The sequence below is a fragment of the Amblyraja radiata genome, chromosome 24, assembly GCF_010909765.2.
Source record: "Amblyraja radiata isolate CabotCenter1 chromosome 24, sAmbRad1.1.pri, whole genome shotgun sequence".
Classification (NCBI taxonomy): Eukaryota; Metazoa; Chordata; class Chondrichthyes; order Rajiformes; family Rajidae; genus Amblyraja; species Amblyraja radiata.
The window spans coordinates 27,578,721-27,600,782 of NC_045979.1; the positions used below are offsets into that span (position 1 = coordinate 27,578,721).

Sequence of the window (22,062 nt, forward strand, 5' to 3'; positions counted from 1 at the left end):
TCTTTTTGCCAAGATTGAAATATCAAATACTAAAGAGCATAGCTTTAAGGTGAAAGGGACAAAGTTTAAAGGAGATGTGCAGGGCATGTTTTTTGCATAAATGGTGGTGTGCTGCCAGTGGTGGTGGTGGTGGAAGCAGATGCAATAGTGTAATTTAGGAGACTTTTAGTTAGGCACATGGATATGGAGGGATATGGATTATGTGTAGGCAGATAGGAATTGGTCTCAGCATCATGTTTGGCATTGACACTGGTCCGAGGGGCCTGTTCCTGTGTTGTACACTTCAAAAACAAGAGGGAGGGGTGGAGGATGGAAGGAAACCTAGAACAGTACTGCACAGGAACAGACCTGTGGTCCACAATGTCAGTGTCGAACATGCTGCCATGTTAAACTAATATCCTCTTGCATGTGATCCTTATCAATGTGCCTATCTAAAATCCTCAACCTTTTGCCTTTCTACAATCCATGTAGACAACATCCACTGCTTTACTCTCATCAATCACCTCCATCACCTTTTCAAAAATACTTTCTACGGATAAAAATGTGCTAACTTTCCCTAATTAACCCATTCTCTTCAAAATGCAAGTAAATTCCATGCTGAAGAATCCTCCCTATTTTCTTCCCTACCATTGTCATGAGGCTTGCCAGCCTATTATTTCATGGTTTATCTACAGTTTCTTAAACATGGTAGCAAAATTGGCTGCTCTCCAGTCCTCCGAGATCTTGCCTGTGGCATTGGAAAATGTAAAGATCTTTGTTAAGACCCCTGCAATCTCCTTTCTTGCTTCTTTCCATAACCTGGGATTTATCAATCTTAATTTAGTGCTTTTAAGAGATCCAACGCCACCACCTTCTTGATTTCAAACTGTCCTAGCATATTAATATTCCCCACACTGATCTCGCTGTCCTCATGTCCTTCTCCATGGTGAATACAGATGCAACGTACTCACTTAGTACCATTCCTACATCCTCGTATTTTAAGCATAAATTCTCTCAGTTAACCTTGAGTGGTCCTACGTTCTCCCAGTGTTATCCTATTGTTTTTCATGTATGTTATAAAATGCCTGGGGATTTTCTTTAATCTGACTTGCCAATTACATTTCATGGGTCCTTTTGGCCTTTCAAATTCCCTTCTTGTGTTCGTTCCGGTTTGATTCATTTTTCTCGAAGAATCTGTCAGATTGCATCTTTTTAAACATTAACGCATGCTTCCTTATTGACCAAATTCAGTCATCCTCTTCATCCAGGGTTCCCTTACCTTGCCATCCTTATTCCTTCTCATTACTGGAACATGTGGCCCGTCCTTCACTCTAATTAGTTAGTCTTTAAACTACTCCCACATGAATGATGTGTGAACTTGTCTAATGTCAGCTGCTCCCAATTATTTCTCTCTAGCTCCTGCCTTGTGTTATAATCTGCCTTGCCCTAATTCACTACTTTCCCCGAAGTCCAGACTTATCCATATTCATAACTATCTTAAAATTTATGTAGTTGTGAACATTGTTCCAAAAATATTCTTTCACTGAAACACCTTTCACCTGGCCATGCTCATTTTCTAATGCAAGGTCCAATATATTCCCTCCTTGAGTTGGACTATCCTCTTGCTGCTTCAAGAAATTCTGCCGTGTTAATGCCTTTTGCACCAACAGAATCCTAATTACTGTTGGGATTAAAGTCAGCCATCCCTTTGCCTTCACGGGTGTTGCTTTTTACATTCTGTAATCTTATCTACACATCTTGAAATGGGGTAGAGGTGGAAAATAAAAATGGGGGATTTTGATTATGGAGAAGGGAAAGGAAATGGGTTTGGGAGGAAGTGCGTGCACGTGTGGGAAACTGGGTAGATGAGAAGGGCGCTGGGGCATTTTACCTGAAATTGGAGAATTCAAAATGTTCATGTGCTCGATATAGGTGACCCAAGCAGAATAAGGTACTGTTCTTCCAGTTTGCATGTGGCCTCACTCTGGCAGTGGAGAAGGCTGAGGGCAGCAAAGTCAGTAACTCCTACCTATTTCTCCCCTCTTGCTACTTTCCTCCCTCTGTCTTCACAGTGTACAACTCTTCAATCCTGCCTCTTAACTTTCTGCTTTTATTTGTTTGTTCCAATCATCTGTCGATCAATCCCCCCCCCCCCCCCCCCACTGTTCTTCAACTATTACCTGCCATGTCTTGTCCTGCCTCTCCCCTCTTCCATCTTTCTTTTTGCCCTCTACAATCAGTCTGAAGAAGGGGCTCAACACAAAACATCACCTATCCATGTTCTCCAGAGATGCTGCCTGATCCACTGAGTTACTCCAGCACTTTGTGTCATTTTGTGTATTAATCAGCATCTGCAGTTCCTTGTTTCAGCATAATTCATACCATTACATTGTAAGCTATTCAAGCGGGATATGAGGTGCTCATATTCAACTTTGCGTGTGGCCTCGTTCTGGCAATGAATGAGGCCATGGACAGAAAGAACCCTACGGGAAGGGTAACTAGAATGGTTACCACACAGCAGATCATCAGGCCTTGGTGGACAAAGCACTGTGTAGCGTTAAATCGCGGCCTAGTTTATGCTTGGCCTCGCCAATGTAGAAGAGGCTAAATCAAGGGCAGCGAATGGAGATGAGAGGTGTAGGGACAGATGTTGAACCTCCTGTGGTTGCAGGGGACAACTGGATCGGGGCAGGGTGGAAATAGTTGAGGAAATAAAGGAATCATGAAGAGTGCAAAAAAGCAGATAGGGGTAGAGGTGTGAAGGTGGGACTGGTGGTGGGATTGCATTGAATGTGGTCGAAATGGCAAAGAATGGGGGTTTGGATATGGAGACTGATGGGGAGAAAGGTGGTAGCAGGGTAACTCACCCCCTGTTTTGTCAGGGAGGAGGGGGAAAAGAGCAAAACTGGATTACAGAGGCGACATGGATTAGGGTTGCATCTGCAACTGTAGGGGAAATCCATACTTGCTGGAGTGAAGATATCATGGATGTTCTGAGAGCAGATTCAAAAGAGATATAGAAACTGCAAGTAAGGTATGGTGTCCTTACAATAAATCAACAACCCCTAATTTACTTACAATAAACGTGTACATCTTGTACGTTTCTCTATTGTGCAAAAGGTTCCAATTTTGAGCTCTTAATGGCTCAGTTTTTATTGGAGCAGCTCAACTTGCTGTGGGGTTTCCTTGACTTTTAAAACTGTTTAAAGACTTGCATTTCAATCATTTTTGAAATGGAGCAAAGTTATCAAATGGTTATGTAAAGATTCCTTGACCCGAAATGCTGGATCTGATTCTTTCCAATGCTGTTTAACCGTCAGTGCTTCCTGCACTTCCAATTTTAACATTGATTCTATTGTCTTTCCAGTATGAAGTGAAATATACCTGAATTTACCATCTGAAACTGCTGCTTCAAGTTCGGATCACGTTGAGAAATAGAAAATTACGCTGAACAACAACCAAAGAGCAAACTACAGCTGAAAACTTGATCCGAAACAGAAGTTTGTGCCTACTCAACAGCCTACAAAGAGCACTTCCCAACGCTGCTAGACCTTCTACACTTCTTGTTGCTGTCCTGGGATGCTCTCTAGTGCAGCAAGAATAGGAATTCTCTACTAGCTTGATAGATCCTTCTCTCTCTGTCCACCCAGCATTTGTAAACGAACGTGTGCTAAACAGATCAGACAACAGTGCAAGTGCAATATTCAACATCACTTCAAGGTATGTGATTCACTTGGATATTATCTGAGAGTAAACAAATTTTGCCTGAGGTGTTTATTGAAATGCCTTTATCACTTGGAAAAAACTATTACGTTATGGAGAAATATGTTTTTAATCTGGGACCATTTAATCTTGCTAATTTTTCATTCCTTTAATAACTGCACATTTAGATAAAAATTGAGGCTTTGATGGGGCAAATGTGAGCAGATAGAATTGTGTCACAAATTATCCATGATTTCATTGGGGCATGTAGATTTGGAATTAAGTCTGTTTCATAGAACGCATCCCAACAATTCAGGCTGGAACAACAATTAGTTTATAAAGGGAGCTTGATGGTAGACCAGAAATGTTGAAAGGTTTGACACTGGTAAAGTAATGCACAGAAAGCATACAAAGATCATTTGAGATTGGATTAGGTAGAAATTTTAGGGCTCTAGTGCATTCTATATCTTTCTGACCACACCACAGTAACCAAGTAAAGTCCATTAGATGGGAGGTCATTCCAGTTCTTTCATGTGGGTGTTGACATTTATTTTAATGTTTAAAGCTGTTTAAAGTGCAGCCGTTCTTTTTAAGAAGTGTAACAACCTTCAATGAAATGGACGCAAACCTTGTAATTGTGAAGATTATCATCACCCAGCTTGCACTGGCTGGTTGGCAACGCAAACTAATCAACTTTGTATCATTCAATTACCATGTCTCCATCTCCAAACTCATCTCAAAATAATTAACTGAAGTCAACAGCAATAGCAGTAAACTTCATTTGCTGACAAGCAGATGTCCAGCATGTAATCCCAGTAGAATGAAAGATAGTTGGTCAGCAAATTCTGTCTAACCAATTTCTAGTTGGTAAACAAATTGTTTTTTTAAATCATGGTTTTTCTCAGAATCATAGAAAATAAAGGCAGAGAAGACCATTCAGCCCATGAACTGGCTAAAATGAGCTCGGGGTTAATCCTACTATCCTACATATACCCACTGGCTATGATTCATTAAGTCCTCATCTAGGTTTAAAAAAAAAAATATGGTGGTTATTTCTGCCTATTCTACCCGTGGGCACCAAATTTCTCACTCCCATGCCCCTTCACCATTGAGTGAAACTTTCATAATTCTCTAATCTTTCATTCTGTTAATTTAAATCTACTCCACAGATAGGACCTGTTACGTCTGGCTGCTCTTATGTGACTGTACTTGTCACTATGCCTCAACTCTATCCTGCTTTGCCTTGTTCAGTGCCTTCCCAGCTACATTCAGCACACCTCTTGTGTTTTGACAGCTTCCAATTCCCTGGCTCTAACACTTCATTTTCATTGTGGACATCATCTTTATACACCTCTCTCACAATCAGGAAGGGGTTGGGGGGCCCTCTGTTTTCTGAAACAAAGACCCAATAAGTTTCTCTCGATGGACACCTAACTGCTAGGAAGAATTTATTACTCTGAACAGCTTGACTTTCAATTCTTCACAATTTTTACAAATCAAATCTAGAACCATGGGCACTGGAGTGGGCCCCAGCTATGCCTATATTTATGTTATCTCTATGGAACAGTCCTTGTTCCAACCCTCCCACCAACTCTCCACAGATACTGCTTGATCTACTGAGTTCCTTCAGCAATGGGATTTTTGTTCCACATATCAATCTTTTCTGTTTAAATTCAATACATTTTAAGCATATCAGTCCTCAATGTATGAAAAACACGTGCCCTTCATTTTCTCCATGACCAGAGACCCAATCAGTCCCCTTCAATCATCACTGAAAAGTTCCACAACCATATGAACAAGCTAGGTCTTTATTCTCCTCTAGTTTTTGCCTTCAAAAATTTGATTTTTTTTAAACACGCAACAAGGTACAGATATTTAGTGCAAGTGATTTGTATTGATGATTTGGTCCTCGACCCTAAAATGTTGTGCACTCTTGTAGATCATACAATTGACTGGTGCATGTATCTGACAATCAGTAATTTCTTTCCTGTCGGAAAGTTAACTTTTACACAGTTGTCTTAACATATGTTCACAATCACTCTTATTTATCTGCTTCATTGGTAAAATAATGATGGGTATTATAATTGAAGAGATTTACTGCTTGTGTAAAATTTCAACCTGCAGTGGGTGGCACAGTGGCGCCGCTGGTAGAGCTGCTGCACCACAGTGCCAGACACCTGGGTTTAGTCCTGACCTCAGGTGCTGTCTATGTGGAGTTTGCACATTCTCCATGTAACATCGTGGTTTTCCTCTTTCACCCCAAAAAGTGCAGGCTTGTAGTTTATTTTTGGACATGCGTATCATAAAGTGGATGCTATGAAAGATTACTTGATGTACTCCCAAAAAATTCAGTGTGAATCATATATGACTTTGTTCGGATGCATTTAGTATTTAACAGCTTTTTCGTTTGCTAGTTGGTCTATCCTAGCGGTGCAAGTATTTGCACTATTCTCGTTTTAGGAAGCAGGATTAAAGATTGAGATCAGATTATGATTTGCAGGTGGGGAAATGTGGATGCTGTATTCTTTGTAGTTTCTATATGTAATTAGAAACTGCGTAGTGTAATTATACCCTCCTGTCATTAGCAGTTAGCATAAAAGAAAGTTGCCCAATTGAACAGATAATGTAATTTTCCCTTGGCGTGGCCGAGTTGAGCAGTTTTCGAAGATGAAAGATAACTGGAATGGTATGGGGAGATTTGGGGTTTTATAAACCTTTTTAATTTGAAGGCTGATTTCCTTTTGCCTCAATCTCTGTCTAGTCGTTTTCAAAAGTTTTAGCAGAGGTTGCTCCAGGTTAAGAGGTAACCAGCACATGAGAAGCACATTCTTCCTGAAAATAATTTGATGTATAGTATTGAGGAAAGATTGTCCACCGTCGCTACAGGGTTGCTGACCGGCGCAGAGGAGCGCAAGGAGATCTTCTCAAAAGTCTGATGTGCAGTGGAACCCCAAAGCGGGCAATCCAGGCTGCTACGAGGGCATGAGCACACCACTGCGTTGAAGTGTTCGTGAGCGGGATGGCCACCGCGTAAAACGGTCGACCACCGTAAGCAGGTGTGGGGGCGTCGGCCGAAGGATGCAAGAGCATAGTCGCCTGAGCCAATGCCTCCTTCGCCCCTTCAAACGGCGCCATGGCGACAGCGTCCCACTATCTGCTGCTGCTTTCCCGTCAGCAACTGAACAAGCGGCCGCAAAAGTTCGACAGCCGCCGGAACGAACCGGTGATAAAATGTGACCATCCCTACGAACTCACGGAGGCCACGTACCGTAGCAGGCCGCGGGAACTGGCGGATTGCCTCAACCCTGTCCGGCAGAGGCATTGCTCTGTGCCGTGTCACCCGATGCCCCAGGAAGTTGATGGCCCGAAGGCCGAATTGGCACTTGCCAGAGTTAATTACGAGGCCATGGTCACTGAGGAGCTGGAAGAGTAGACGCAGGTGGGCGCAGTGTTCCTCACGCCAGCGACTTGCCATGAGGATGTTGTCCAAGTTGACAAACAAGAAGTTGAGCCTGCGCACCACGATGTCCATCAGGCGCTGAAAGGCCTGCGCGGCGTTCTTGAGGCCGAAGGGCATCCGTAGGAACTCGAACCCGAACGGGGTGATAATTGCCGTCTTGGGGACATCCTCCGGTCGCACAGGGATCTGGTGATATCCCCGGACTAGGTCGATCTTGGAGAAGTCCTGTATGTGGGGAATAGGGTAACGGTCAGCAGTCGTGGCCTCGTTAAGGCGGCGGTAGTCCCCGCACGGCCTCCAACCGCCAGACACCTTCGGCACCATGTGCAGCGGGGAACGATACCCATGGCCTCCATACTCCGAAATTCCGCGTTTGTGATGAGGAGCTTGTCAGGAGCGAGCCTATGGGCGCGAGCGTGGAGCGGTGGACCCGATGTCAGAATATGGTGCATGCCAACGTGCCTCAGGCTGGATGAGCCGAACTTGGGGGTGGCAATGTCCGGGAACTCAGCCAGTACCTGGGCGTAGACATTGTCCACCGTCGCTACAGGGTTGCTGACTGGCGCAGTGGAGCGCAAGGAGATCTTCTCAAAAGTTGACGCATGGATGAGACGTTGCCCCTTCACGTCCACGAAGAGTGACTGCGCCCACAAGAAATCTGAGCCCAGCAGCGGCCGAGCCACGTCCGCGATGATGAAAGGCCAGGTGAAATGGCATGCGCCGAAAATGACAGGAACCGTGCGGACGCCATATGTGTGGATTGAACTGCCATTCGCAGCAGTTAACGGGGGGGCCCTCTTAACAGCACGAAGGTCGAGTCCAGATGGGGGCAATACGCTGACCTCCGCCCCCGTATCCACCAAGAATCTGAGCCCCAGACATACAGACGCTGCCGTTTCCCGGAAACGAACATGGCTGGCGGACTGCTGAACCCCAGCACTGATGGTAAAAACACCACATTCTTCTCCTTGGATCTCCTGGGTCCTGCTCAGCCATCCTCTTCTCCTGTGCCACTTGCCTTGTTTGTGGCTCCTGTGGGCGTGGTCCTGGGTCTCTGGGCCTGCCAGGTCGTGGTCCTGGGTTGTTGGGCCAGCCTGATCATTGAATAAATCCGGTCCAGTGATTCTGGTGATTCCAGCGGCTCCAGGTATTCCAGCACACCCACCTGCTGCTGGTCAGAGATCCACAGCTCGTCGGCACGGGCTGCTAGCTGGATGGGATCTTCAAAGCTCTCCCCCACGAGCTGCTGGCGAAGGTCTAGTGGCAACTGCTGCAGGTAGGTGAATTCAAAGAGCGGACAAGGCAGCTGGTCGCCCATGAGAGTGAGCATCTCGCTCATGAGGGCCGAGGGCATCCGGTCACCGAGCCCGCCCATATTAAGGACCTGACAGGCGCGGTGCATTCGTCTCGGCCCGTAGATCCGGAGCAACAGCTCCTTGAGCCCTGTATTTCCCAACGACCGGCCGTCTGCTGGTCAAGGGCGCTTACCACATAGTGATAGCGAGTCTCGTCAGCTGTAATGCCGCTGATGTGAAATTGGGATTCGGCCTGTCAAAACCAAACCCTCGGCTGCGAGGTCCAAAATGTAGGCAGCTTCAGGGAGACCACGTTGAGGTCGGCCTTGTAGGCGGCAGCGGCAGAATGCATTTAAAAAAAATTCTCTACCAGGATTACACTCCTGGGCATCTGGGGTCACCAATTGTGGCGGGGACTGGCAGGAATCCAGCCAAAAAACTAGTCGGACACAAGTTGTGTGCTCTAGACGTGTTTATTCTTCTGCATACATCTCCCTACTCCTCAGCTGACACGGGCGTTGCCCGGCCGTAAATAACAATTCGGATACCGACCCTGTGTCTCGCTCCTCCCCCACCAAGACGCCGCCCTCAAGAGCCGATGGTTCGTCGTGACCTTTGGTTGCTATCAGGTGCCTCCACAAGTATCATTCTTCACCGTAGACATTAGTGGATGTAAGTTCAGTGTTGGTTCTCAAAAAGCATCTTGACTTTTGGAGCAGTAGAAACAACTGGAGTTTCGTCCAGTTATATATACTTTTTGCAGACAACATTTCTTCTATTCTTACGCTACAGGGAATTTTTGGAAAATGCTGCTATCCATTATTATGTCTTTGATTTCAAAACAGATTTTTCAAATCAGATTTTCCTGCATCTTTGCTCAAAGGGCTTTTAAAGTTGCATCATTATTTTGAGTTGGCTAAAGATAAAACAAGATACCTATCACAATTGGTGACATTGTATACAAAACTACACAGTTGTGTTTTAGAAGGTTAAGTTGTTTTTACTGCAGTTATGCCGTGGGCTTCTCGTTTTTAAATACCTTGCATCTGAGAGAATTTTAGTGCGATTTGCTTAAAATTGTGCTATCTGATATTTGTAACATAGGATGACATATTCAGAGAAGGGAAAAGAGAGACAAAATAAATCTGTTTTAGATGCAATACTTTGGCTCTTAAAACAACTTGTCATTTGACTTAAGTCATCTCTGGAATGTAAATGACACTTTTTATGCACACTTAGTTCTAATTAAACAGCAAGAAATGTATGCAAAAAAAAAATCAAACTGAAATGTTCTGTAATTTGGCATATCTTGATTGTTATTTTGAACTGTTTGTAGATGTACGATATTATTTGATATTTTTCTTTGGCCTATGCTGAGACTAAGTTTATAAATATAACACTAAACTTAACATTTGCTACCCGTGGCAATGGACTTCCAAAGTGCTCTAGTTTTCCCAAATTTTATTAAAAAAACCTTGGTTCTATTGTGTTAATTATGGTTGTGGGTAGGCCATTTTAGTTACCTACATTTTCTTGAATTTTTTTTTCTGACTTCATTTATTGAGTGAAAGAAATGTGGATGTTTTAGTACAAAAGCTTTTTGACAAAGATGCATTGAAAGTTGATTTGTGGTGGCATTGTTGGAAAAGCTGAGATTTATTTGCTTCTAAAAGAAGCAGAGATAGGCAAGGCAACAGTTAGCAGCATTCTTGGGATTCTGAATTTCCACAAGATTGACGTTAAGAGAGCAGTATATTTATCTATTTTTTAAGTTTGAAGAGGGGGAGGCAGTGCTGGGGGATGAGGGGAAATGAGCCACGCCTGTGCAGTTGGGGGCTATGGGTGAGTGGTGGAATATTGTGTTGGGGAAACGGGTTGCGTTAGGGAACCGGGCCTCCCGTGTTACGGGTACCCAACGGGTTCCACTTGGTCTAGAATATATTACTGAAACACTCATCTTGTTTGTATGCATGCGTGCGTGTTCTGATAACTGTGCCAAAATGGTACATGATAGAGCTACAATTTCAAGTTCAAGTGAGTTTATTGTCATGTGTCCCTGTATAGGACAATGAAATTCTTGCTTTGCTTGGTACATGATAGGGCTACAATTTTTGGCCCACCTTACTCACCATTGTCCTGGGGTGTGCATTAGCCAAGTTTAATTCTGATTTATGTTATATTTTACAAGTTATTGACATTTTAAACTTTACAAAAACGCTGTTCCACCCTGCCCGTCAGCCGCGTTCGAAGTCACAATGGGATCCCAAATTTCATTTACATTAAAAAATCGAGATTTTCATTTACATTGATTTTATTCTAAAATCAAATCCGTTTTAATCAAATTTCTTTCGTTTTCAGTAACAGCTAACATTGTGTATAGGTTTAGGTTTTCATTGAGAATTTCATTTTTTTTAAAACATCGTGGTTTTCATTGTGGGGGGGGGGTGGGATACAGGGAAGGTGAGGAGTGGGGGAGAAGGGGGATTGAGGGAGAGGATGGGGGTAGGGAGGAGAAAGTGGGGGAGGTGAGGAGTGGGGTAGGAAGGGGATTGAGGGGGTAGGGTGGGAGGGGAAAGTGGGGAGGAGGGATAGTGGGGGAGGTAGGGAGTGGGGGATAGAGAGGGAGAGGAGGGCAGTGGGGGATTGAAGAGGCAGAGAGATGCGTTCACATTGATCTTATATTTTACAAGTAATTGCCATTTTGCACTTTAAAAACGTCGCAGTCGCGCTCCCACTTGCCGGCCGCGCTTGCGCAGTTGGGGGAGGGTGGCCATGACTTGCGTCACAACAGGGATCTCTGGCATCACCCCGGGAACCTGTCGCCTGTGCAGTTGGGGGCTATGGATCAGTGGTGGAATATTGCGTTAGGGGACGGGCCTGCAGCTGGTGTACTTTTAAAATTCTTGTACCATGCACTGGCTCCTTTTTGTCTGCTGCGTAATATTCACCAATTTGGAGTTTTTGCTTTTTTTTAAGAAAAAGAGCAAGTGGAAGTTTTACATTTTCAACTTTTCATTTACTAAGGAAAGTTCTTCCTGAATTAAGTCTGCTTTTTAAAATGGATATCAAAACTTGCATTTCTAACACCACCTGCATTTTCAATATTTGTTTTTTTTTCGGCTGTTATTTTAGATGAATGTACAATAGTGCACAATAAGTAATCATTTAAAATTATTGGAAATCATCCCTGTAAAGATTACTTCCATGTTCTTAAGGACTAATTGTTATAAGGATGGTACCATATGCATGTATCTTATATTTCTTTTGATGGCTCCTTTGACCTCTTCTGCTATCTCCAACTCTGGGGACCCACGAGAAGGAAGTGCTTCTTGAAATTTGGGCCATCTGAGGAGACGAGCTGTGTTTAATAAACTTCCCTATCCTGTGCAGAAGATTCCACGTATAATGCAGAATTCTAGGTTTTTAAAAAAACCCCAATTCACGCTTTTGAAGGTTTATAAAGTCTGTTTCATAGGTGATGCTATAACTCGCAATAGAATCGAGTGTTTTATTGTCATATGTTCTGAAATGGAACAATGAAATTCCTAGTGCAGGCAATGCAGTTTGGAGTAGTTAGTGTTCAATAGCCTGATGGCTGCTGGGAAGAAGCTGTTCCTGAACTTTGATGTTTGTTTTCAGGCATCTGTCGTCTTCCCAATGGCAGGATTGTAATGAGAGTGTGGCCAGAGTGGTGTGGGTCCCTGGTAAAGTTGGCTGCCTTTTTTTGGAAGTGTATCTGATAAATCCCTTCGATGGTGGACCGATGGACTGGGCAGTGTTCACTGGATTCACCACTTTTTGTAATCTCCATTCCTGGGCATCTGCATTGCCGAACCAGACTGTGATGCATCCAGTCAATATGCCCTCTACTAAAGAGAATATTTGTTGATCTAAACTTATAAGGAAGCAGAGACATTGATGGGCTTTCTTTATAATTGCATCGATGTGCTGAGTCCAGGATATAGTGAATAAGGATATGGAATAATAGTATTCAAATGATGCAATAATCTTTTTGAAAGCCATTTGCCCATTTTGTTTTTATAGGAATTGTTTATTTCGAGTTGTTGGATCAGTGTTTTTATTCCAAAGTATTAATTATTGGCTGAGTTTGTCCCTGCTCTTGGTTAAGAGTGGAATAGAATTAACTCTGGATTTCTCTTTATGATGACATTGAAAAATTGATGAAGAATGGGTGAAACTTAAGTGCAGTTGTAAAGATTAGCAGTACTACCATGGTCCATAACCCACTGTTGGTAAAAGGTACACTTTTGCCTGCTGTGAAATGTTGCCTTGGTGGGGAGGAGCAGCAATATAAAAATGTTTTTTTGTAATGTTTGACTTAACTGGATGTATGGTAACATGTGGACACAAGGAAGTGCAGATACTGGTTTATATATTTTTTAAAAAGAGATAATGCTGAAGTAACTCAGCGGGTCAGGCAGCATCTGTGGAGAACATAAATTGGTGAAATTTTAGGTTAAGAGCCTTCTTCTCAGAAGAAGGATCCCAATCTGATATGTCACCCATCCATCTTCACAGCAGATGCCGCCTGATCTGCTGAGTTACTTTAATATTTTGTGTCTTTATGTGGTAACATGATTCTTTAGATGGGAACCATTCTTTAGATTCTGCATTTATGACCAATTTTTAATTGGTCAATTTGCTTAGTGTTCTGGAGTCTATTCAAACTTGCAGCAGCTGCAATCCCCGTAGATGGATCAGTCCATCTGAAGCACCGATGACCCAGTCAGATTTGCTTGTTGCTGCTTTAACAGCTTGCCTTTTATTGTATTCCAAACCATTTTTATTTTTTTTTATTTTTATATTTTATTTTATTAGAAGTAAGTACAATCATTTGGCACCAAAGTGCCCAATATATATTTTCATAATACATTTTATGTACAGCTTTTTTTTTTTGTTATAATAAAGAAAAATAAGAATAAGAAAAAGAAATTAGATAGTAAAGGATAGAAAGACGTAAGATATATAGTGTGTGGCGAAGAAGAAGAAAAAAGAAGAATGAATGAAGAAAGTTGAAGAAAGTTGAAGAAAAGAAAATAGGAAAAAGAGAATAAGACATAAAGAAAAGAAGTAAGGAGATCATTTTTTATAATCTTGACCATCCCTCGTCCAGTCCTGAAACAGTTAGCTTTTACAATTGTGTTGCACCATATGATTCCAAAAAGACGACAAATGGAGACCAACTCGTTATGAATTGGTCTGATTTATCCATTAGGAGGAATCGCATTTCCTCAAGATGTGCAGTGTCCAACATGCTTGCGGTCCACATTTTATGCGTTGGTATTGATGTATTTTTCCAAAATTTAAGTATTAATTTTTTTGCGATTATTAAACCATAATTAAAAAATAAATTTTGAGATGGGTTCAATTTATTCCCATCTTCCATTACTCCAAATATAATCATTTCAGTATTAGGCTCCATTCTTATCTTAAATAATTTTGTAAATATTTCAAAAATATCACTCCAAAATCTATAATGTTTTATGCAGGAAACAAAAGAGTGTGTTATAGTTGCTTTTTGGGATAAACATGTATCACAAATGGGGGATATATTTGGATAGAATTTGTCAATCTTGTTTTTGAATAATATAATCTATGTAAAATTTTAAATTGAATTAGATTATGTCTTGCATTAATCGAACATGTGTGAATATATATCAAGTACTTTTCCCATGTAACCTTCATAATTTTTATCATTAATTCCCGTTCCCACTCTTCTCTAAGTACCTCTGTTGATGGTAGGACTATATTTAAAATACTATTATATAAATATGATATTAATTTTTGTGAGTCAGCTTTAATATTCATTGCTTCTTCCAATAAGTCAGGAGTTTTTGATATCCTTGTATGTATTTTTTCATGAAATCCAAACTATTTCTGGGGGAGAGGGACTGGGATCTGGCCTACTGCACCCTCAAGGTCGGCTGTGGAAGGTGCCCCCGGGGCACAAAGGGGGACAGGCGAGGAGAGGGACGGACATCTGTTCGCTGGTCAATCCCCACCAAGGAAGGTGGGGGCTTGAGGCCCGCAACAGTCTTGTGTTTGCCTGGATCGGGCAATGCTCAAGACCCAGAGCGTGAACTGGATTTTGAAAATGGCACCTAAAACATGGCATCTCCTGCATGTGAGCTCAGTGGACTATTTCTGTACACTGCTAATCATTGATTGTGCTTGGGGATGACAATACTTTTCTGGACTGTATGTAAGGAAAGAATTTCAGTGCATTTCACATGTGACAACAAAAGCACAGTTGAACCGTTGAAATGGTGTAACAGGAATAGTTTAAGTGCGAACGGTGGCTGGACTGACTCACTTTGATGTCAGTTTTGTGGACAATCTTGTAAACATTTTAGCAGTGTGATTGTAAAAGAGCGTCTTTGAATTTGTAATGTTCTAGAAGAATCTGTGGCAGAGGGTAGAAATGTGGGAAAGTATAACTAAAAAAATTGGTCAAAGATTTGGGCATAACTGCTTTACAAGGGTTTGAGGTGAGAAGAATTTGAAGAGTATTTTTGATTGGTATTTTGGCATTTAATGTCCTAATTGCTAGTGGAATAACAATAAAATTCGAGAATGACTGAGGCCAGAATTGGAAAACTGATAGAATTGCAAAGCTGTTTCTTGATAGATTTGCTTGAAGGGATTTGAAAATGAGGATTAAAACTTGCTTGAGAGCATGATGAACTAAGATCCAAGGTAGGTTGACTAGTATGATATCCTTTTAGCAGAGTTGCATTAGGTATGGTTCAGTCTGTAACTAGATTTTATTTTAGAATGATCATAATTGATTTTTATCCCACGCCAGTTAGGATTTATGGTGCTATGAACACTGAATAGCAAATTTGCATCAGTGGTCATTGGTTTATTTTGAATGTAAACCATGAGATTCTATTAACATTTAAAACTGGGGGTGGGGGGAACAGTATGCGGGTGATTGTCGCATTTTCGGTCAGTGGCAATAGAGACCCGACTGAGCCAGCTACCTTTGTTGGTATTGTTGGCAAATGTTCTAAGCAGCTGCATAGAAGTGAGCTGTTTTAGATGTATTTGTTTTTGGGAGGGGGGGGGGGGGGGGGGGAGGAGGAGAGAGTTGCAATTAATGCTGATTTGGCTGCTGTAGCATTTAATAGCACCAAATCACATTTATCATGACTGGTACAAATGACGGCATTCACCATTTTAAACAAGGATATTGAGTGTCAGAAGTGTTTGGAATAGTTTTCCATGTCTGCTTGGCATTCTTTCCCTCATCTCTCCTCCCCCCTTCCGATCGTCACTCCGGTTCTAACTGCAGTGTGCTACACATTTGTCCTTTGCAAACCTCAAGCTTGGATGAAATTCAGCTGAGCTGTGAGTATGTGGGTGTGATCGTGATCATTAAAAGGATTTTTAAATGACCTTGCCATGAACAGTAATGTTCTTATTATCACTTCTGCTGTGATCGCCAGTGGACTAATGATTGAAGCCTGAATTTTCCTAGTTTGCATTGGTCTGCTTGCTAAATTGAGGCCTAAGCCAATTTCGTGATTACTGGTTGTCTTCAATGTCCATATATTATGGCACATACTGAAAATAAACATTTATGTAGTGAATTTAATGTCTTTTTCGTATGGATGTTGTTTACTAAATGCAACTGGGTTTTCATAGATTTGTTCTATGATGCTTTACTTTCGCACTCCAGCTATAAAATGGAGAATCTCTACGCTGCGTCTTCAGAGCATCATAATCCTTCAACTTCCAGTGCTCCCTGTCACTCTCTTTCAACACGTTCTGCCTCAATCAGTGCTAAAAAACAGAAGAGAATTCCACTTTATCAGAGATCAGTAAGTGGGGAAGAATTGAGTATTTAATCTCATACTCGTGCTAACAGCATGTAGTAACAGCATTAGTTTGAACTTGGGATATAAGCCCACTTGCATGGACATTGCTTTTTATTTACACCCTAAGCTTTTAACTATTTTTAGGGGGTTACGGCATTGTTAATTTTGTAGTTGGTAATATAAATTGATCTATCAGCCACTTCTGTCATAATCTTGTAAATCAAATTTAAATTGAGGCATGGCAATATTTGGAGCACATGGCTATTTGGTGACAGCGTGCTTGATGTTGCTGGCTTTCTGGGAGCAAGTCTAAAACACCTGGTATAGTTTACACCCTTACATGAGCACCATGTGTAAAAGTACTTTGCATCCTAAAGATTGTAGAAAGTAATGACCTCACTACAATCGGTCATCAGATATTGGGAGAATAGACTGGCTAATGTTTCTGATATAGATTTTTCAGTTTAAATGAGTTGGACACTACTGTTAAAATCTGGGCTGAAAAGCTGATCTTGTTAATTGCAGCAGGTTTTACTTGAGGTTCTGAGTCCCATTTAGCATGAGGGAATGGAAATAATCCCCAATATTCAAACAAAAGTCACTACCCATTCTTTGTATCCTGTTTTCTTTTGGCTGTCTTGACTATTAAAGAACTACCGTAATAGTTCCAAAGAAAAAATGTCATGGTAGGAGCAACTTGGGTCTTTTGACTAGAAGCAAGCATTTCCAGATAGTAATTTGTCAGCATCATCTTTTTGGATCCTAATGCTCAAAGCTGGTTTGTATTGCTAATTAAACAATGATTAATGTAGATGCATGTTGAATTCAAACTAACAAACACCAAACTTGCACCCAGTGAATTTATTTATTGTCCTTTTTTTCTGCACCTGTTTCTAAATAATTTAGTTGCAAATAATGGGCCAGTCTGAATTTTAATCTTCACTTTAGAACGTTGCTTGGATAAAACAACATGATGGTAGTTCTGCTATAATTCCTTAACTTATTGGATATAAGATGATTGTTAAAATTGGAAATGCAATTTGCATTTTGGAGGCCAAATTATTTGTAATGAGATTTTGATTGGGAATTAGAGAAGTAGTTAAGTTACTTTGTGAATTATAAAGCAGCCAAAGCTGCCTTGGATTTATATAGTATAGGAAAAAAGTTTCCCATTGTCTCAAGAACAGAGCTACTATTATATCCACTGGTGGTCATATAAATTGACAGCCTATTGACACTTGTGCAATGAAAACTCTTAAATTATATTAAGAGTATCTTAATATTTTTAACATGCAGCAACAAAAATGAACTTGTACAAAAGACCTATTTTTTAAAATCATACCTGGATTCTTAGCGCAACTATTGCGTTATAGCAGAATTACCTTTACTTTGTCATAATATTAAATTGTCTTGTGAATATTCATTATAAATTATCTTCATGCTTTCAAACTTGAAATGTACACAGTATATTAATGCTGAAATTTAGAACTCTGGAGTAATTGTTTTAATCCTCTGAAAGCATTATCTTTAAAGTTTTTTTTCCCTCCTTGCTAAGATATTTGACGTAGAAATATAGTGGTAATTATTTAATTCATAAATGTTCCAATAATGGTATTATGAAGCAACAGTTCCTGCATATTAGTAACAAAAGCAACCAACCTCAATCTGCAGTATGTGGTGAGTAATTGAAGAATGTCAGTGAATCTGCTTGGTGTTCTTCTGCCGTTTCTCCCCTTTCTCGCCCTACTCAAATATTGCCTTCTCATTAGGCAATTGTCTGTGTATTCTATTTTGTGAATGGCTTGGTGAGATTTCTTACATAAAAATATTACTAATTTTTTGTTTAGATTTCAGTTACATAGGTAGTTTTATTTTGACTGCATTTGTTATCAATGTTATCTGGTTGCAGCCTAATTTGGTTTGTAGTGAATTGGGGTGTTCTTTCAGTTAAATTAATGAATATCTCTTTTTATATATCCTTGTCGCAGATGAGCTTTGATCCAAACCTCTTGCATAACAATGGCCACTCTGGTTTTGCTAACGGTACCTCAGGAGCCCTGCGCGAAACTGGTGTTATTGAGAAGCTGCTGGCATCATATGGTTTTATCCAGTGCACTGAACGTCAAGCCAGACTATTCTTCCATTGCTCACAATACAGTGGTAATCTCCAAGATCTGAAAGTGGGAGGTGAGAAATTGTTACTGCTTGATATGTGTAATGTTCCAGTTGTCCATTTTATGGGCACTTCATTGCTCTGTATGAAGTGGAATAATGTTATAAGTAGGGCACTAATTTATTTTGAAATTCCTTATTTCAATTCAAATTGTTCATTAACAAGTTTGTGTAAAATGTGTGTGTCGTGCTTATGTTTAAAACTTTTTAAATGCACACCATTATATTCTACATTTCGCATTTCTGACATGGGCAGTATATTCAAGTGAATGAGAGCACAAATGTTTTTCAATGAAAACCGCTGAGACATCAATGCCTAGCTCCCCATCCACAATGTTCTGTAATAGGATTGCCTGGCTATAGAACAGGGATTGCTGGGTCTCTCAGAGTAAATCTGTATTTCACAAATGAACTTGGGTATTTTGTTTTGGCAGTTTTGTGCAGGCATAACTTGGAATTCTGCCTAAATATAGGGCAATACATAAATAGATGAACATATTTGTTTTTAAAAAGTGACAGAGCTGACCCACTGTAGACAGTTGGCAAAGGAATAACAATGAAGATTGAAAAGGATAACAAAGCATTGAAGTGGAAATTGCATTAAAGAATATCAAAATTATTTTGTTATAGTTAAATCATGGTTAACAAGACATGCAAAGTTAGTCAGAAGAATGAATCAGAGGGCTATTCCAAACCTTTCTTTCATTTGCTACAAGTAAAATATCTAAAGGGCCTGTCCCACTTGCCGATTTTCTTTTTTTTTTTTTTTCCTTTTCGGTGACTGCCGGCATCATTAACTGACGTATCAGGGTTGCCGAAAGATTTTGAATAAGATCGCGACACCTGAGGAAACACCGCTCGTCAATACGTCATCACGCCGCAACTTTTTCAGTGACCTGATACGCCAGACAATGATGCCGGCAGTCGCTGAAAAAAATCGCCGAGTGGGACAGGCCCTTTAGTCACTGAGTATACTTTACTTTCTTGGGTGGTTGGCTCGGCTTCTGTATTCGTCTTGTTTTGAGGTTACGGTGGCTGCCACTTTCAGTGGTTTTAGTCTTGGGCAGATAGAACCAGCTTTGCATTTTGCAAGACAAATTTTACTCTGGGCCTCTGTAAAGGTCTTTCAATTATGTTGTTTAAAACCTACTTAAAATGCTTAAGATTGTGATTCACCTTGTTAAGAATTCACAAAGATAGTGATTTAAAATGTTTTGATGCTGTTTAGCTGTATGTATAGGTATCGGCTTCATCCAGATAATTGAAGAATATGCCACACACTCATGCTGTGACTTGTAGGTATTTTGGAGTCACTTGCCACAGAATATCTTATCTTTGACTTGCTGTGGTTTTTGTGGTTGATCCATTTCAATTTTAGGTGATCCTAAGGCCACTGAGTGATTTGGAAGTGGTAATACTAATGAAAGTATTTGGAGATGGTTATATTCCGATGGACATGGTCATTGAATATCAGGAAATGAGGTTTAGTCTACATCAGTTTGAGCTTGGACAATATCCAAGTCTTACTGGCAACAGTCATGATTTTCTTCATCATGAAGAATTTCAAATAGATCTGAACTTTGTCATCTATGGGTAGCCTACCTTGTGGCCAAACGACGAAGGGAACAGTATTGATGATGCAGCTGAATACCTCGATACTGACTGGCTGTTAAAAGGCCATGGCCATATTCCTTTTGTGCCTGGTACAACCCCATCCACATTTATCTTTCCTACCTGAGGGTATGCAATGATAAACGTTCAAGATAAAGGTTAAAATTCTGGACATGGCATGTTAATTTTCTTGTTCAGGGAAAAACTTTCAAGCCAGGCACTCGACTGCTTTCCTGAGATCACTCCTTGTTTTTTTACTCCTTGGAAATATAGGCTCCCCCTCACTATGGAGGGGTCGCATTATTGCAACACCATCCATATTGCGATTTCATTTTGTGTAAAGCAATCCCCCTTTGCCCCTTTGCACCTCTTGTTATAAGCACAAATGTATTCCTATGGGATGGCTTTCTCGTATGAAACCATTTTATTGGCATTGACACAATGACCTATCGCAATGATTTAACAGCTGTATTCAAAATAAAGTTGGGGATGGGGATGAGTGGAGAATTTCGATAAGGCTTGTGCAAAATAAACAAATTTTGTCAATCAGTAGTGTGGAGTATTAAGATTTGGATATAATGCCACAAAACCAGGTCCCTCTTTTGCCACGCCATCAAGGCTAAGGGCAGGTGGAGAGAGGTGTCAAGAGTTTCTCGCTCTTTAGCTGCAGGGTATTTTCTCTGATGTGCAAAACTCCTGTAGGAAAGGGTTTGGGAGCTTGAGATATCTGGGAAAGTGATGGGAATTGAGGATCGGGTTTTGACCTTGGCCCCTCGCTCTGCCAGAAAATTTAGAATGGTTAGCCCTTTTTGACCTATCTCTTCAGTTTTGCTCTTCTGCACCATCTGCAGAATTTATCTCTTCAACGTCTCCTATATTTTGCGAGTTCTCAAGGCAGTGCTCCAGATAATTTGGCAAAGATGATCCAGACCAGAAAAGGTTTAAATCTAGCCGTTGATACAACTTAGCTGTTTCTTTGAAGCAAACATTTCCCACTTGGAAGTCAAGAAGCTGTACACATTTCCATTCCAACCATATTCATAAATATAGTGCAGTGTCTACTCTGGCAATCCCTTGAGCCTGATGCACATATCTTTTTAAAAAGTTGGTAGACTACTTACCAGATCTTGTTAAGAGTAAATGCCAAGACCTTGGTATATACTCTTACCTTCTCACCTAAACCTATATTCTCTGATTCTTGATTTCCCCTACGCTGGGGAATTCACACTTGCCGCAACCTGTGGAAAGTACGCACTTGGAGCGCACCCATTGTATTCAACAAAATAGGTGTAATTGAGATGTAATGTCTTCTTGCTACCTCGGACTATTATCTTGCATTCAGATTGTTAATGAAAGTATTGCACATTTGTTTAAAATATTGTATGTACAAAATTGACAATTTGATGTTGTGGCATCGTAAGAGCTCCACGATAACCCATCTGAATCATCTGCAGATGATGTGGAATTCGAAGTGTCCTCTGACAGACGGACTGGAAAACCTATTGCTGTGAAACTGCTGAAAGTAAAGCCTGAAATTTTGCCTGAAGAAAGGATCACTGGTCAGGTAAAGATAATTACGTTGCTGCATTGAGATCAGGGAGATATCTTGCCAACATCATTAACACTATTGGAAAGAGTTGATGGGAATGTGGGGAGAATATAAAACTGGACTAGTGCGAATGGGTGTTTGAAAGTCAGTGCAGACTTGGTGGGCCAATGGGCCTGTTTCCATGCTGTATAATTCTGGCTCTTAGAACTTACCCACTGTAAACAATAAGTATTTACTATTCTGTAAAGTTACAGTTCTGAAGCTAAATTTACAATGAATTATCTTCTCCGACAGCAATCTAATTGTATTTAATATGGATTGAATTAGATATCTTATGGAACAACTGTCTTACCAACTTCAAATTGAGTTTTTTTTTTAATAACAGCATGCAGGAAGCCTGATCTTTTTCAAATCCTAAAATTTTAATGCTTGGGATGGGGATGGGTAGTGGGT

General features: G+C 40.8%; 1 protein-coding gene across 10 annotated transcripts in view; it reads left to right on the forward strand.

Moving 5' to 3' along the window:
• Positions 1–22,062, forward strand: part of csde1 (cold shock domain containing E1) — an 87,601-nt gene that overhangs the window by 9,411 nt on the left and 56,128 nt on the right. For 6 of the 10 annotated variants that reach the window (XM_033042753.1, XM_033042757.1, XM_033042761.1 and 3 more), the window contains exons 2-5: positions 3,347–3,699; positions 16,139–16,280; positions 18,266–18,464; positions 21,515–21,624. In XM_033042753.1, coding sequence (XP_032898644.1) covers positions 16,146–16,280; positions 18,266–18,464; positions 21,515–21,624 — 444 coding nt within the window. In that variant the 5' untranslated portion in view covers positions 3,347–3,699; positions 16,139–16,145. The remainder of the gene's footprint in view (positions 1–3,346; positions 3,700–16,138; positions 16,281–18,265; positions 18,465–21,514; positions 21,625–22,062) is intronic. The other 4 variants (XM_033042756.1, XM_033042760.1, XM_033042759.1 and 1 more) reach the window with 1 other exon arrangement.